At 45.9% G+C, this 13,780-nt stretch overlaps 1 protein-coding gene across 8 annotated transcripts in view; it reads right to left on the bottom strand.

Annotated features, from left to right (window-relative positions):
- SCUBE2 (signal peptide, CUB domain and EGF like domain containing 2) overlaps positions 1-13,402 on the bottom strand; it is a 72,378-nt gene extending 58,976 nt beyond the window's left edge. For 6 of the 8 annotated variants that reach the window (XM_057553484.1, XM_057553480.1, XM_057553482.1 and 3 more), the window contains exons 1-4: positions 13,148-13,402; positions 11,822-11,944; positions 5,224-5,349; positions 799-933 (exon numbers count right to left, since the gene is read on the bottom strand). In XM_057553484.1, the coding sequence (XP_057409467.1) occupies positions 799-933; positions 5,224-5,349; positions 11,822-11,944; positions 13,148-13,268 (505 nt within the window). In that variant the 5' untranslated portion in view covers positions 13,269-13,402. The remainder of the gene's footprint in view (positions 1-798; positions 934-5,223; positions 5,350-11,821; positions 11,945-13,147) is intronic. The other 2 variants (XM_057553485.1, XM_057553479.1) reach the window with 2 other exon arrangements.
- Between the last annotated feature and the right edge of the window lie 378 nt (positions 13,403-13,780).

Here is a 13,780-nt window from a genome sequence, read left to right as displayed (position 1 = left end):
AGGATTCGGGGCACTTCCCTTAAAAACAGGCACAGGCAACCTTGGGAGACATACAGCCATCAAAATGTGGTTCTTTGGCTTAAGAAAGAGCAGAGAAGAATTAAAAGCACATCATTGAGTTCAAAGTGGCTGATTGGCCACAAGTACTTAATTCCTCTCCCTCCTGAGAATCCACTGAACTAATAGAAGAGTAAAATAGGTATAAACTCAAAGCAGAGAGAACGAGCCATCAGAGGAGAAGAACTTTCTGCAAATTTTTGGAGGAATGGTAAATGACAATATGGGTGAAGAAAACCATAGTATAGAGACCCCCAGTCTGGGGAGGGGGTCCACCTGCCCCCTGGAATCCCAGAAGCTCAGAGTTCAAAAACGCAAAACACAGGGAATGCCAGGTCTTGCTGAAAACAGGGCAATTCACTGAGTCTCCAAAGGAAGGCTCCAGCCCCTCCCTCCCCAAAAAATGTGCTGTGGTTTCCAGCACCTTTCTGAAAAACTGGGCAGATCATCCATTGCATTTCTCCTGAGACGTCTAGTCATGTTTGAAATGTACTCCATTTAGAGATTAGAATCAGAGAATGTGAGAGTTTGAAGAGACCTCAGAGCTCACCCAGTCCAACCCACTTTTTTAGCAGGGTGAGAAAGGTGCAGCTAAAATGACCTGCCCACTTGTCCTCAGGCCTCCAGGCTTTCTAAACCCCGTGCTTCCCCTCTAGAGCCTTTGAGGATGGGGGTGCGGGATTCTCAGATGTGACCCTGCCCCCTGCCCCCTGCCCCCTGCCCCCAGCTGAGCAGAGCTACCTTCTGAGCGGTGAATGCACGTGTGCTGATTGTCACTCAGGAAAAACCCCTCCTTGCAGCGGCACTCGTAGCTTCCCATGACGTTGACACAGGTGTGCTGGCAGCCGCCATTGTTCTCCAGGCACTCGTCCACATCTGGAGGGGGAGAAGTCTTAGCCTTTGCTTTTGTGACTGCTTCACACACCGCCCCACCTACCACCTCCCCTGCCCGGCAGCTCAGGGGCTCCTGCTAAGCAGAGACGGCGAGGTCTCTCGTCAGGTCCTTGCATCACAGAAGCTCTCAGAATTGAAGCCGGTGGGGCCGCAGGTAATTAACCCAGCCCTCATGGTCTAGAGCTCCCTTAAACAGGCCCTCCACCTGGACACCTGGATAATCAGTAAGTATTTATTGAACACCTCTTTCTTAAGCACAGTGCTAGAGGAGACAATAAAACACAGATGAGTAAGATCAAATTCCTTTGTTCTGGAGCATCTCCTTCAGCAGAGGGAAAGAGACAACTGTACAAGTAATTGTGAGATTCTAGGCAAAAGAAAGGGTGTGAGCGTAGTACGAAGGCTGGGAGACACGGAGTATGTTCAGATAACAGAGTGTTATTCAATTTGGCTGAAGCACGGTACATGCAGGGAAGTTACAGGAGACAGAGCTGGGAAGATAGACTGGGTCACACTGCAGAGGACCTTGAATAGCAAAGAAGTTCCTGCTTCATTTGAGAGGCAATTGGGAACCCCTGGAGCAGGGTGACATGGTCAGCCCCTCGTGTTGGGAAGGATAAGGCAGCAGCTGAGGGAAGGACACAGGGAAGGGGAAGAATTGAAAGCCTGGGAGTCCAGCTTCACACGTTTGCCTGAAATAGCCATGGCTGGCGCTAGTAGGGGACCGGACCTGGGGCCTGGCAGTGGGGATGCCTAGGATGGAAGAAATAGAAGGGGACTGTGGACAAGGTGCCATGTGGACATGGGGTGAGGTGGCTGAGAAACATGGGGAAGACCAGTGCTGGGTACAGAATTGGGGGTGGAGATGTGGTTGGTCCCCAGCAGGGCAGGGAGGTGGTAAGTGTGAGATGCTGACATTCAGGGCTAGCTCCAACAGGCTGTGGGAAGCCTGAGCCTGGTGTAAAGACAGCTTTGAAAACCACTTACTTGTGGTGTCCTGATAAAGTGGTGGATGCAGATGAGAAAGTCAAAGGCAGGAGTGTAGGAAGGGAGAGAAGGCGAGAGAAAGGAGATGGCCAGAGGTAGGATTTGGAGAACACTAGGGGTAGCAGGAGGAGACAGCAGGAGCCCCAGAAAAGGAGCCATCAGCAGGGAGGGAGGGAGCCTTGCCCCAGTGCTATGCCCCCAGGGCGAGGTTAGGGGACCTTCCTTCCACTGTGTCACATACTAACCTTGTGCACGGCTCCATCAGTACACTTACCACCATGCATTTTCAAAATCTTTTTTTTTTTAATTTGTACCTTTTGACTCCTCAAAATCTTTTACTTATGCATCTCCACTAGATTGCAAACTCCTTGAGGACAGATTTTTACAGATTTTTTTTTTTTAAATTTAGCATAGCCCTGGAACCTGCAGGCACACATTAACTCTTCAATGCATGAACAAACAAGCAGGAGAACACAGCATCATCAGAGTTAAAGAAGAGGAAACTTCTAGAAAAATCTCAGACATGACAGAAGCTCAAGGAGAAGGCTGATGTGAAAGCAATTTATTTTCTCTAGCCCTGATTTCCCATGTGCCTGTCACTAGCTCCTGGGGGCATCCATAACAAGAACATTCACAGTTAAATATCTGTTATCTGGTTTCAAGCTTCAGATTTTACAGTCATCTGTCCTCCCACACTACCCAGCAGATGCCTTTCTAAACTGATGGGACTTAAGCCATCCCCTGAAGCCTAACAGACTTGCCCTTCTCTGTGCCAAAAGGTGAAGGGAGCACATTCCAGAGGGCGAGATGTGCTGGAACACACCTGGCCCCACTGTTCCACAGCGAGGACTGGGGTGAGCAGGAGAGATGTCTCCCTGAACACGAAATCCTGGCCTGGCTCTAAGTAAAAGTGTGCTCCCCTCTGAGCTGCACCACCCCACCCCATGTTTAACCCACTATTCCTTTTCTCCAAAGCAATTAGAAATGTATCAAGTTGGGTGATGCACTCTGATTGAATTAATACAAAAGTTCACATGCACAAATGTGTATCACTAGGCTGGTGAGTTTCTGCAGAATGTAAAACAGTGTTTTACAACCCTGGCTGCATGTTAGAACCCTGATGTCTGGACCCCACCTCCTAAGACACTGATCTCACTAGCCTTGGATGAGACCTGGACAGTGGTGTCATTTTAAACTTCTCAAGTGATGTCAATGTGCTACAGGACCTAGTAGCTATGTTGTGCTCCCAGACATTCAATAAATAGAAGCCGAATTCAGGTGGGGTGAGCTGTGTGGAAGAGCTGCATTTTGTTTTTCAGGCTCACAGGCACCCAGGATCTCCAAGCACTCTGGGTGGAGTGCCAGAGCTAAGTGGTGTTTGTACTCTGCATATCCTGGCTAATATACTAGCAGCTAATTGTGCGGTCAGGGGGCCGAGGAGAGGTAAGGGTCATCCCAGAGAACACAGGAAACCGTCCCTCCTAAAAAATTTTGGCTCTGAGCTCCTTTCTTGTCACAAAATGCTTGTGCTCTTTCAAGTCCAAATGGCAGCGAAGTCTCTATGTGTGCTGGTCCTGCTCTTCTCAATGTACCACTGAATTTTCTCGTGCCTTCCTTTTCGTAGAATCCTTAGCCCCTTCAGATACACTCAGTGGATGCTCCGGGTTTTTCTCCAAGGCAGACCCTTGCTACCAAACCCACAAAGAGACCCCAAAGAGGGGAAATGCAGATACTCTGCTGAAATATCTGTGTTAGCAGCCAGGCAAGGAAGGACTTGGGGCCTCAGGCCTTTACTCCAAACCACCCCACCCAACCTGGCTCAGGTCCTTAACTCTTGGAAGTTTCCACTTTTTGTTCTTAGGAAGCTCATACTTCCTCCAAGCTGTGGGTTTGGGCACAACTGTGATGACTGAGTCTTCCATCAAATACAAATCCTCAAAATGCCATTGGCTAATCAAAGGGAAATGAGTGATTTCCCCTAGAAAATGGTTTAAAAAAAAAAAACCACACGGTGTGCTTCTCAACAAATTACACACTAAAAGTGATTTCTTTTTTTTTAAAGTTTTTAATTAATCTCAATTTATTGCTGCTCTCAGGATTGTCTCTCTAATGTGTCTTTTTGTGGTGCTAATGGCCTAGAAAGTCTGCAGAGGGGTTAGTGACTCCCCAGCCCTCAATCAATTCTTCCTGATAGCTGCAGGCTTAGAAGGCCAAGTGGTCTGACCAGTGCTTGACCTCTCACACAGGGCTCAAAGAGGAAGGGACAGAGTCTACATGAGGATGGGGCTCCAGGTGACATGATAAAGGTCATATCAGGGCTTAGTCCCAAATACTCTCCTTCCCCAACACGAAAAATACAAGTTCTGCCTGTACTCATTTAGTGACTTTTATGCTGATCTCAAAGCATTTGATCAAGTGGCCATTCCCACTGCACAGCAAGGGAGCATCTGAATAGCTGTCCCCACAGAGCCAGGGCCTGGCTCAAGCTGCTCCTTGGTTAGCCAAGTGGATATAAGTGGGTCAACTACATGAAGGATCATCAGTGTCAAAGGAATGTGATGCCATCTGGGTCCCATGTCCTCCTGTACCACTGCTAACACCAGTCTTAAAGTGCAAATAGACCACAAACACTTGCCTTCCAGGTGTGCTGCATCTTCTAAGACCATCCAACATTCAACCCTATCCAACTGCTTGCTATTTTTAAATTCTGTTTTATTCCTGGCATAAGGAACCAATGTAAACAATACTCTTTGCAGTCCCTAACTCAGAGACTGAAACTCAACAGATGTTTCTGGTTTGTGGAATACTAGGAGGATGTTAATGGAAGGTTTCTATTTGAATTTCTCTCTCTTTTAAGAAAAAAGAGGAGGGTCTACCTGGCTGAGATCCAAGCACACATGTGGAATCTTCAGGACAAGTAGTTTTACATGATTCTGGAAGAGAGACACTTACCATTGAAGAAATGGTTATAAGTCAATACCCTTTTAACACAAGACCAAAGATCTTAAAGGTAACAAGTCAATGCCAGAAAATCAATAAGTAGTAATGTCAATGTCTACCCACCTCCTTGGACTAATGGAGGATTTATATTATGAATGATCACATAAAAACTAAAATACTTAACCTGGTTTTCTATCAGGGAGTGTGATTTCTAGGGAGCCAGAAAACAAAGGTCTCTGATCCCATTTTTCTTTTAATGAGTATGTTTTTGTCAAAGAAAAGAAAGGGGTGGAGGTGCCGGAGGGTAGGTAAAGGAGAATTACCATTTCCAACAGTTTTCCTTACCAAGACAATTATGACCGTCATGAGCCAACATGAAGCCGTCAAAACAAGTGCAGCGATAATTGCCGGGAATATTCAAACAGTCATGGACACAGCCTCCATTGAGTTCATTTTCACATTCATCAATATCTGAGGAGTAAAACAGAAGTAAACCACACAAGCACTATTTCTTTAGTGTGGAGAAATATGCATTTACCTTTTAATCAGCCATCCCACATCTAGCAATCTCCAACAACAGAAAAATAAATATGCATAAGGTTATTCGCTGCAGCATTTGTAATTACAAAATATTGGAAACAACCTAAATGCCCATGCACAGCATGCAGTTGAAGAATTAAGGTACATTTACTTGGTGGAATACTATGCAGCTGTTAAAAAGAAACAATGAGATAGATCTCTACGAACTGATTTGGAGTGATTTCTAGAATATACTAATAAGTAAAAAAAAAATCAAAATGTAAAAGAGTATCTGTAGTATGTTATCTTCATGTAAAAAATAAGGAGGTATACACATACACACACACACACACACACACACACACACACATGAAATTCCAGCATGCTTTTTTTTTGCAGAACTTGACAAGCTTATCTCAAAATTTACATGGAAATGCAAAAGACTCAGAAGAGGGAAAACAATTTTGAAAAAGGAGAACAGATTTGGAGGATTTTCTGTTACTATAAAGCTACAGTTATCAAGACAGTGTGTGGTACAGGCACAGAGGCAGACAAATAGATCAATGGAACAGAATCAGAGTCCAGAAATAAACCCTTATATTTATGGTCACTTGATTTTAGACAAAAGTGCTAAGGTAATTTATTGGAAGAAATGATAGTCTTTTTTAAAAATGGTGCTGAGACAATTGGATATCCATATGCAAAAAAGGTTGATTTAGGCCCTTAACTCAGACCATACACAAAAATCACAAAATGCATCAGAGACCTAAATGTAAGAGCTAAAACTAGAAAGCTTTTAAGAGAAAATATAAAACTTTCATGAGAAAATCTTTGAGACCTTGGGTTAGGTAAAGATTTTTTAGATACAACACCAGATACAACACCAAACACACAATCCATAAATCTAAAAATTAATAAATTGGACTGTGAAAATTTAAAACTTTTGTACTTCAAAAGACATTAAGGGCTTCCCTGGTGGCGCAGTGGTTGAGAATCTGCCTGCTAATGCAGGGGACACGGGTTCGAGCCCTGGTCTGGGAAGATCCCACATGCCGCGGAGCAACTAAGCCCGTGCGCCACAACTACTGAGCCTGCGCGTCTGGAGCCTGTGCTCCGCAACGAGAGGCCGCGATAGTAAGAGGCCCGTGCACCGCGATGAAGAGTGGCCCCCACTTGCCACAACTAGAGGAAGCCCTCGCACAGAAACGAAGACCCAACACAGCCAAAAATAAATAAATAAATTAAAAAAAAAAAAGACATTAAGAAAATGAAGAGAAGTCACAAATTGGTAGAAAATACCTGCAAATCACATACCTTATAAAGGGCTTATAAAGAACTCTTACAATTCAATAAGAAGACAAACAACCCAACTTTAGAATGGGCAAGACATTTGAATCGACATTTTACCAGAGACAACATGCTAATGGCTAATAAGCACATGAAAAAAATGTACATCATTAATTATTCAAGAAATTCTAATTATAATCACAATGAGATACCATTTCACACTCCCTAGAACAGTTATAATAAAAAAGACAGACAATGACAAATGTTGGCAAGGATGTAGAGAAATGGGAAACCTCATACATTGCTGATGGTAATATAAGATGACATAGTCGCTTTGGAAAGTTCCTTGGCAGTTCCTTAAAAGGTTAAACACAAATTTACCATATGACCCAGAAATTCTACTCCTAGGTATGTATGAAGAGAAATGCAAAATCATGTCTACACAAAGACTTGCAGGTGAATATTCTTGGCAGCATTTTAATTTATAATAGCCCAAAAGTAGAAACAACCCAAATGTCCATGAAATACTAGTTAACAATAAAAAGGAATGAAATACCAGTACAGGATACAACATGGATGAACCTCAAAAACATTAAGCTAAGTGAAAGAAGCCAAACACAAAAGACCACATCTTGTATGATTTCATTTATATGAAATGTCCAGAAAAGGCAAATCTACAGAGACAGGAAATAGATTAGTGGTTGCCTGGAACTGGGGCTGGGAACAAGGATCTTACTGTGATGAGGAAAATGCTTGAAAACTGTATTATGTGATGACTGCACAACTCAACTAATTTACCCAAAATCATTGATTTGTACACTGACTTAGAATTGGTGAATTTTATGGTATGTAAATTATAACTCAATAAAGCAGTTAAAAAGAAAATACATAGTTAGCTGCTTATTTGTGCAAGAGAAATACAGGAAGGATAAACCAGAAACCACAGAGATTGGTGACCCATGGTGTGTGGGAGAAGGGGTGGAAATAAGGAGGAACGGGAACAGGAAAGGAACAGGAGGAAGGAGTCACACTTCTCTGAGTTTTTGAACTGCTTTGACTCTCAGAACCATGGTGATGTTTTACATACACACACATCAACCAGGAAGCAAGAGTGAGGGTGACAAGAGGAATTGAAAAATGGAACACAGAGAGAAACAAATGAACCTAACTGTATTGTAAATGAGTAACACACCACACTGAAGGGGATGGGGAAGAAAAGTACTAGCCTAAGTATGTTTGAAAAACAGTAGCTTGACTGGATGTTATAAGGCCAAATACAAAAATAGTTGTATACAAATACTGTACCCTAATTATTAAATCCGTTTTACTCCCAGGATTATAGAGTAGTAATTCTGTAAATACTTTATGTGTATACTGGGATTGAACAAATAGGTGCATATATTGCAGATAATGAGAGCCAGGTTTCTCACTGCTGGAGAAAGAAGTTATGAATAAGCCAAGAGGGAGGTTAGAATGAATCCTGTGATACTGTTTTGGAATCTGAAGTATCAGTGTAACTCACTGTTTTTAATATATATATAGAAATGGATAGATACAAGGAATAAATATAGATACATGTGTATGTGTGGGTTAGTACACATACATATATTTCCTAGCTCTGTCCACTGAGAGGGCCTAGGAGGAATGACATCCCAGTAACAATGAAAACACCAAGCATCCAGATCTTGGTTTCTATACATCCTTTTCCAATAAAAGGAAAACCAGTGCTCCCAGAGAAGTAATTGATTCTGGGGCTGGGGAGGGGAAAATACAGGTGGAGGCTGGAGCATTTTGTGGTACCAGAAAATTAGGAATTTCTCAAAAAATGATGGAGCCATGTCAACAGGACACAGGAGACCATGTGAAGGAGCTCCCAATGGCTAAAGCTGGAACAACTTGAGCCAAAAATAAATAACTATATAATTAAATAAATACCCGTGAGTCCATACTGGCATAAATACATAAACACATAAATCAATGCATAAATAAATGGGGGAGGAGGGACAGATCTTCCTTACAGAAGAATCCCAATTAACAGATGTGTAAGGAACTAGAGAAATACAAAATTACCAAGAGTCACATATCAGAGTAATAATTGTTTAGGCAAGATCCACAGTTGGGTGCTAAAATCAGCATAGGCTGAAAATATCTGCCCCGATATATATATATATATATATATATATATATATATATATGTGTGTATATATATATATATATATATATATATACTGAAAGGGGAAAAAATAGTAACTTTGTAGTGGAGAAACCCAGAATACACCATTTTAACCAGATGATCAAGATTAACATCACCTGTAGTGGGAATGTTGACATAATGTGCCCCAGATGTGATGCACTGAAAAGCACACAATAGCACTTCTGTAGCAGCTTTGCCGAAAGCTTCACTTTTGTATTACTACAAATGCGTAACCTCAATTTTATCGAGAGAAGACATAGGACATTCTCTTATCGCATCAGTTCCTACCATACTACTTCTCATCATGTGAAAACATAAGGCCGACAAAAGAACTGAACAGTACTCATCAATGTGTCACTGCCATGAAAGACCAGGAAAGACTGAGGAACCGTCACAGAATGGAAGAGACAAAGGAGACAATAGTTAAATGTAATGTGGGACTTTGAGTTGGATTCTGGAAGAAAAATAATAGAAAAACTGTTAGGGAAAAACTGGTGACATTTGAGTGAGTCTATAGTTTATTTAATAATATTGTGCCAGTGTTAATTTCCTGGTTTTGATACTGTACTACGGTTATATAAATTGTTAACATTAGGGTAAGATAAGTGACAGACATATGTGAAGAATTCTGCACTAGTTTTGCAAATTTTCTGAAGTCTAAAATTATTTCAAAATACAAAGTAAAAAAAAACAAAAATACAAAGGCCAAGTCTAGATTCATCCCTGTTAAACCTGATTCAGTTCCTTAAACTGAGAAATAAGGACCATATAATTAATACTGACCACTGAAACATCCCCTCCCCAAAGTCTGGGATATAAGCTAAGATCATTTAGCATAAAACATCATTTACCTAAAGCCACTTCTGAATCACATTATTTTAAAAATACTTATTCAGGGCCCATACTTTCATTTTTCCAACATTTTGGCAGAAGAAATTTGTGGAGGATAAAATTCTGTTCACTCTGAGCAAACCAGTTCCCATCCTTGAACTTAAATAGGGGAAAGAGACTTCGGTGATAATCACAACACAAATGATACCACAGATTGGACCCAAGAGGCTTAAAAACTAATAAGCCAGGAAATACACACAAAAGAGTTACATCTTTGAATATCTATATTTTTGAATCTTTGCAATCCCCATTTTCTTTCCTTTTCCTTCCTGGAAGAAAGTTTCCATTTCTGGATCCCTGTACCAGAAATCCAAACTAAACAGGGACATCCTTATTCACTAGGTTTATAAACACTACAAGTATTCAAAAGATCAAATCCTTCTTAACAGGGAGAACATATGGTCTCTGTTAACAGTGATTACCTGTGGATAAATAGGAAGGTCTTTACTTTTCTATTTTACACATTTTTGTATTGTTTTGTATTGACTTTTTATAACAATAATCACATATGATTTTAAAACCAATTTAAAGGTATAAAAGCAGAGATGCCAGTCAATCATTCATTATTTTAAACTAAATAGTAGACTTTTCACTCTAAACTGTTAGCAATTCAATTTCATTTGTGATAATCAAACCCAACAGCTAAGAATAACCAAACTCTTGCCACTTGTCATTCAACATTATTTACTAAATAAGTACTTTATCCAAAAGAAACCTTGGCAGGGTTTCTACCCCCAGAAAGCATACAGTGACTGAAGGTCACAGTGAAAAAGTGAACATTTTTTTCCCCAAACAGGGTACCAACATGTGTGAATTCCAGTACTGTAAATAGAATATTTAATACGGTGAGGATGTGGTATGGAGGAACTGGCAGAGAGATGTTTCAGAGAGAGGTACTCTTTTGGCCTCCCATGATGTAGGGCAGATAGAGAGATGGCTGTCTGTCTCTGGGAAAATATGAGCCTGAAGAAACAGAAGGGCTTTATGGATGGACCACCAATTCCACTTGCTGCGAACCTGACCAGGAGCACGTCTCCTTTGATGGGAGAGGCAGGAGTTTTGCTCCTCCTGCACAAGGGAGACCATAAATTTATTAGGATTTCTCACCCAACCAAAGAGGGACACCAGGAGGCTGCGTGAACAGCAGAGACGTGGGGTCAGGGACGGAGCTAGAGTGGGGATCTGACTTTTTTTCACCTGCTGGCTAATTGTGTGATCATGCCCACAACCCCTTTCCCGATTCCCCTGAGCCTCAGTGTCCCCATCAGTGACACGAGGGAGAGGATTGGCTCAGAGCTCCCTGAAGAGCCCTGCCAGCTCCAACATGCCACAGTTTCCATGCCCCAAGCAGCCACTTCCTATGACAGTCCAGTCTGCAGCTAGTTCTCAACGGCAGAGTTCTTGACACTGAGCTAATCCCCCATGGTCCAGAACACAAAATGGCAAAGTCCAGACTTCAGGCTCCCAGATCTAGAGCTCTAAGGGCTTAAAATATCACTCCACACATCCTTCCAGGGCCAACTTGCAGCTCCAAATGGGGCAGGCTCTTGGTGCAGCTCTAAAGCTTGGCAGGTCACAACGCCAAACCGCCCGAAGTCAAGGACAAGATGGAGCCACCAGAACCTCAGGGGAGGGCAGGACTCTGGCACTCAGACTTCAGAGCAAGGGTGCTGTCCCAGGGAGGAACAGGATCAGCACAGGATCAGCCCTGTTCTGGAAGTATGGCTCTCCTGATCAACATGGCTGTTGACTTTCTGCCCCCAAACTGAGTGGGACCAAAAGATACTAAAGCAGCTCTTTTCCTTTGCAGAAGCTAGACAAAAGGACATTTCAGAGCCAGATAAAACTGTATGATCAGCTCTCGGGAAGACCTGATGTTCCCTGTTTTTTAAGGATCTGACATGCATTTCAGAGAGTAGGTGATGTGACCCGGGGTGGGGGGTGGGAGGGCTGTTGAAGCACTTTTACCAACGCAAGTGGCCACGACAAGAGCTGAGGAGGTAGGGAGCTTCCCCTGCTGGCCCACCCACTGCTGGTCCCCAAGTCACTTACCCTCACACTGCCTGCCCTCCCCTTGGTAGCCAGGCCTGCAGGAGCACTTGTAGGAGGTGGGTGTGTTCTGACACAGGGCATTGGTGTGGCAGTCATCTAGCCCCTGGGCACACTCGTCCACGTCTGCAAAAGAGCACAGCAGCTCCTGATATGGTGCCCCAAGCCCTGGTGACCTGGCCTTGGCCCCTTTCTAGCATCATCTCCCACCAGCCCATCCCACTTCATGCTTCGCCAGCTAAACTGCTTGGGAGCCCCTGGGATGAACTGGACCATGTCCAGGCCCCTGTTTCCAGGCACAGCCTGTTCCCTCTGACTGCGATACCCTCTCCACTGGCCTTCAAGACTCAGCTCAGATCCACCTCCTCTAGGAAGCCTGCCAGGACCCCAGAGTGTAGGTGAGGTGTCCCCCAGGATATGCTTACATATCACATTGTCACTGTTTTCCTGCCTGCCTCCCCATCTAGATGGTGTCTTGATTACATATTGGACCTGTGTCCCTGAGGCCAAGCACAGTGCCTGGCACATGAGTAGGTGATGGTAAAGGCCTGCTGAAGGAAAGAGCAAGTTGGCAAAAATGCTCTGAAAACCGAGCAGTGTCTGTCAGCTTTCTCAGGGTTTGGGGTATGGGGGGAAAGCTCGCCCTGGGCTCTGAGCACACCGTCCTGAACCCTCAGACCATGCAGAGAGGTACTGGTGCCCCCCTCCACCCCTTCACCGCTGCCCACGCTCTCAACCTGGAAACCAGCCTTGGCAGAAGCCTTTCCTTGGCTGATACCCCTTCCAGGATGTTCATTAAAAACAAGAGTTTTGAAAGTATTCCAAGTCCAGTTAGTGCACAACGGGTATTCCCAGATTCTCAAGCAGCAGCTGTTCCACAGATAGAAAAATCCCTGGAGCCGACCCTGAAGCCCCCAGGAAAGCTTCCCGGCCCCAGAGGAAAGGAGCGCGGCTGCCATAACCTCACTATGGACCGCGGCCGGAGCCCTCAGTTTCCCCATCTCCGCAAGGAGACTCCAAAGCCCTGCTCCCCGCTCAGCCTGCGCGAGTCTGCCCAGCAGGCGCTCCCCGGGGGCCGCGGCGGGAACTGTCATCAGCCCCGGGTCCGAGGCCGGGCCGCGCACTCAGGCCCTGGGCCTCTGGCCCGCGCGGTGGCAGCGCCTCTGCCTGGCCTGCGGGTGCGGCCCCAGGGGAACGGGGGCCACACGGAGCTCAGCAGCCGAGCCCCGGCTCCGCTCGCCCCGGGCGCCCCCGTGAGGGGCACGGGACCCCTTCCCGGCGCCCGCCCCGCCCGCCGTGCCAGGTGCGCCCCCGCGGCCGGACACTCACCCTCTGGCGGCCCTGCGGCGCCGCCCCGACCGGGCGGGACGGCCGCCGTCAGCAGCAGCGGCAACAGCAGCGGCAGCAGCGCCCGGGCCGCCCAGGGGCAGCCAAGGCCCGCGACCCCCATGGAAGGCGCGGCGGCTGCGGGCAGAGACGGCGGAGCGCGGGCGGCGAGCGCGGCGGCGGCTCCGGGAGGTGTGTGCGGGCGTCCTGCCCGCCGCGCTCTGACACCCCCGGCCCGGCCCCGCCCGGCCCCCGAGCCCCGGCCTCATTTTCACACGGTCCTCCGCGGGCCGCCCCTCCCGGCCCCCTCCCTTCCCCCTCACGGCCCGGGCGGAGGGGGCGCGGCCGCGGTGGCCGGAGGACGGCTGTCCGCCTGGCGGGGGTGGGCCCGGCGGGCCGCGAGGCCCCCGCCGCGCAGGCCCCCGCCCCAAACGCGCTGCTCCCGCACCGCCGCGGCGCTCCGGCCCGCAGAGAGCCTCGTGCGCCGCCGACTCGCGGCGTCCTCCAACTTGACCCGGTCCCTCTTGTGAAGATAAACAGCACTTCTAGCCTGAAATACTCGGACACGGGGCACCCAGAAAGTGTCCTGTGTAGCTCAGAGTCCTATAGTCCCCAAACCCCAAAACCACCTATGGG

This window comes from Balaenoptera acutorostrata, chromosome 9 (genome assembly GCF_949987535.1).
Source record: "Balaenoptera acutorostrata chromosome 9, mBalAcu1.1, whole genome shotgun sequence".
Taxonomy (NCBI): Eukaryota; Metazoa; Chordata; class Mammalia; order Artiodactyla; family Balaenopteridae; genus Balaenoptera; species Balaenoptera acutorostrata.
Note: the sequence above shows the minus strand (reverse complement) of the source record. Positions and strands in the feature narration are given on the sequence as shown.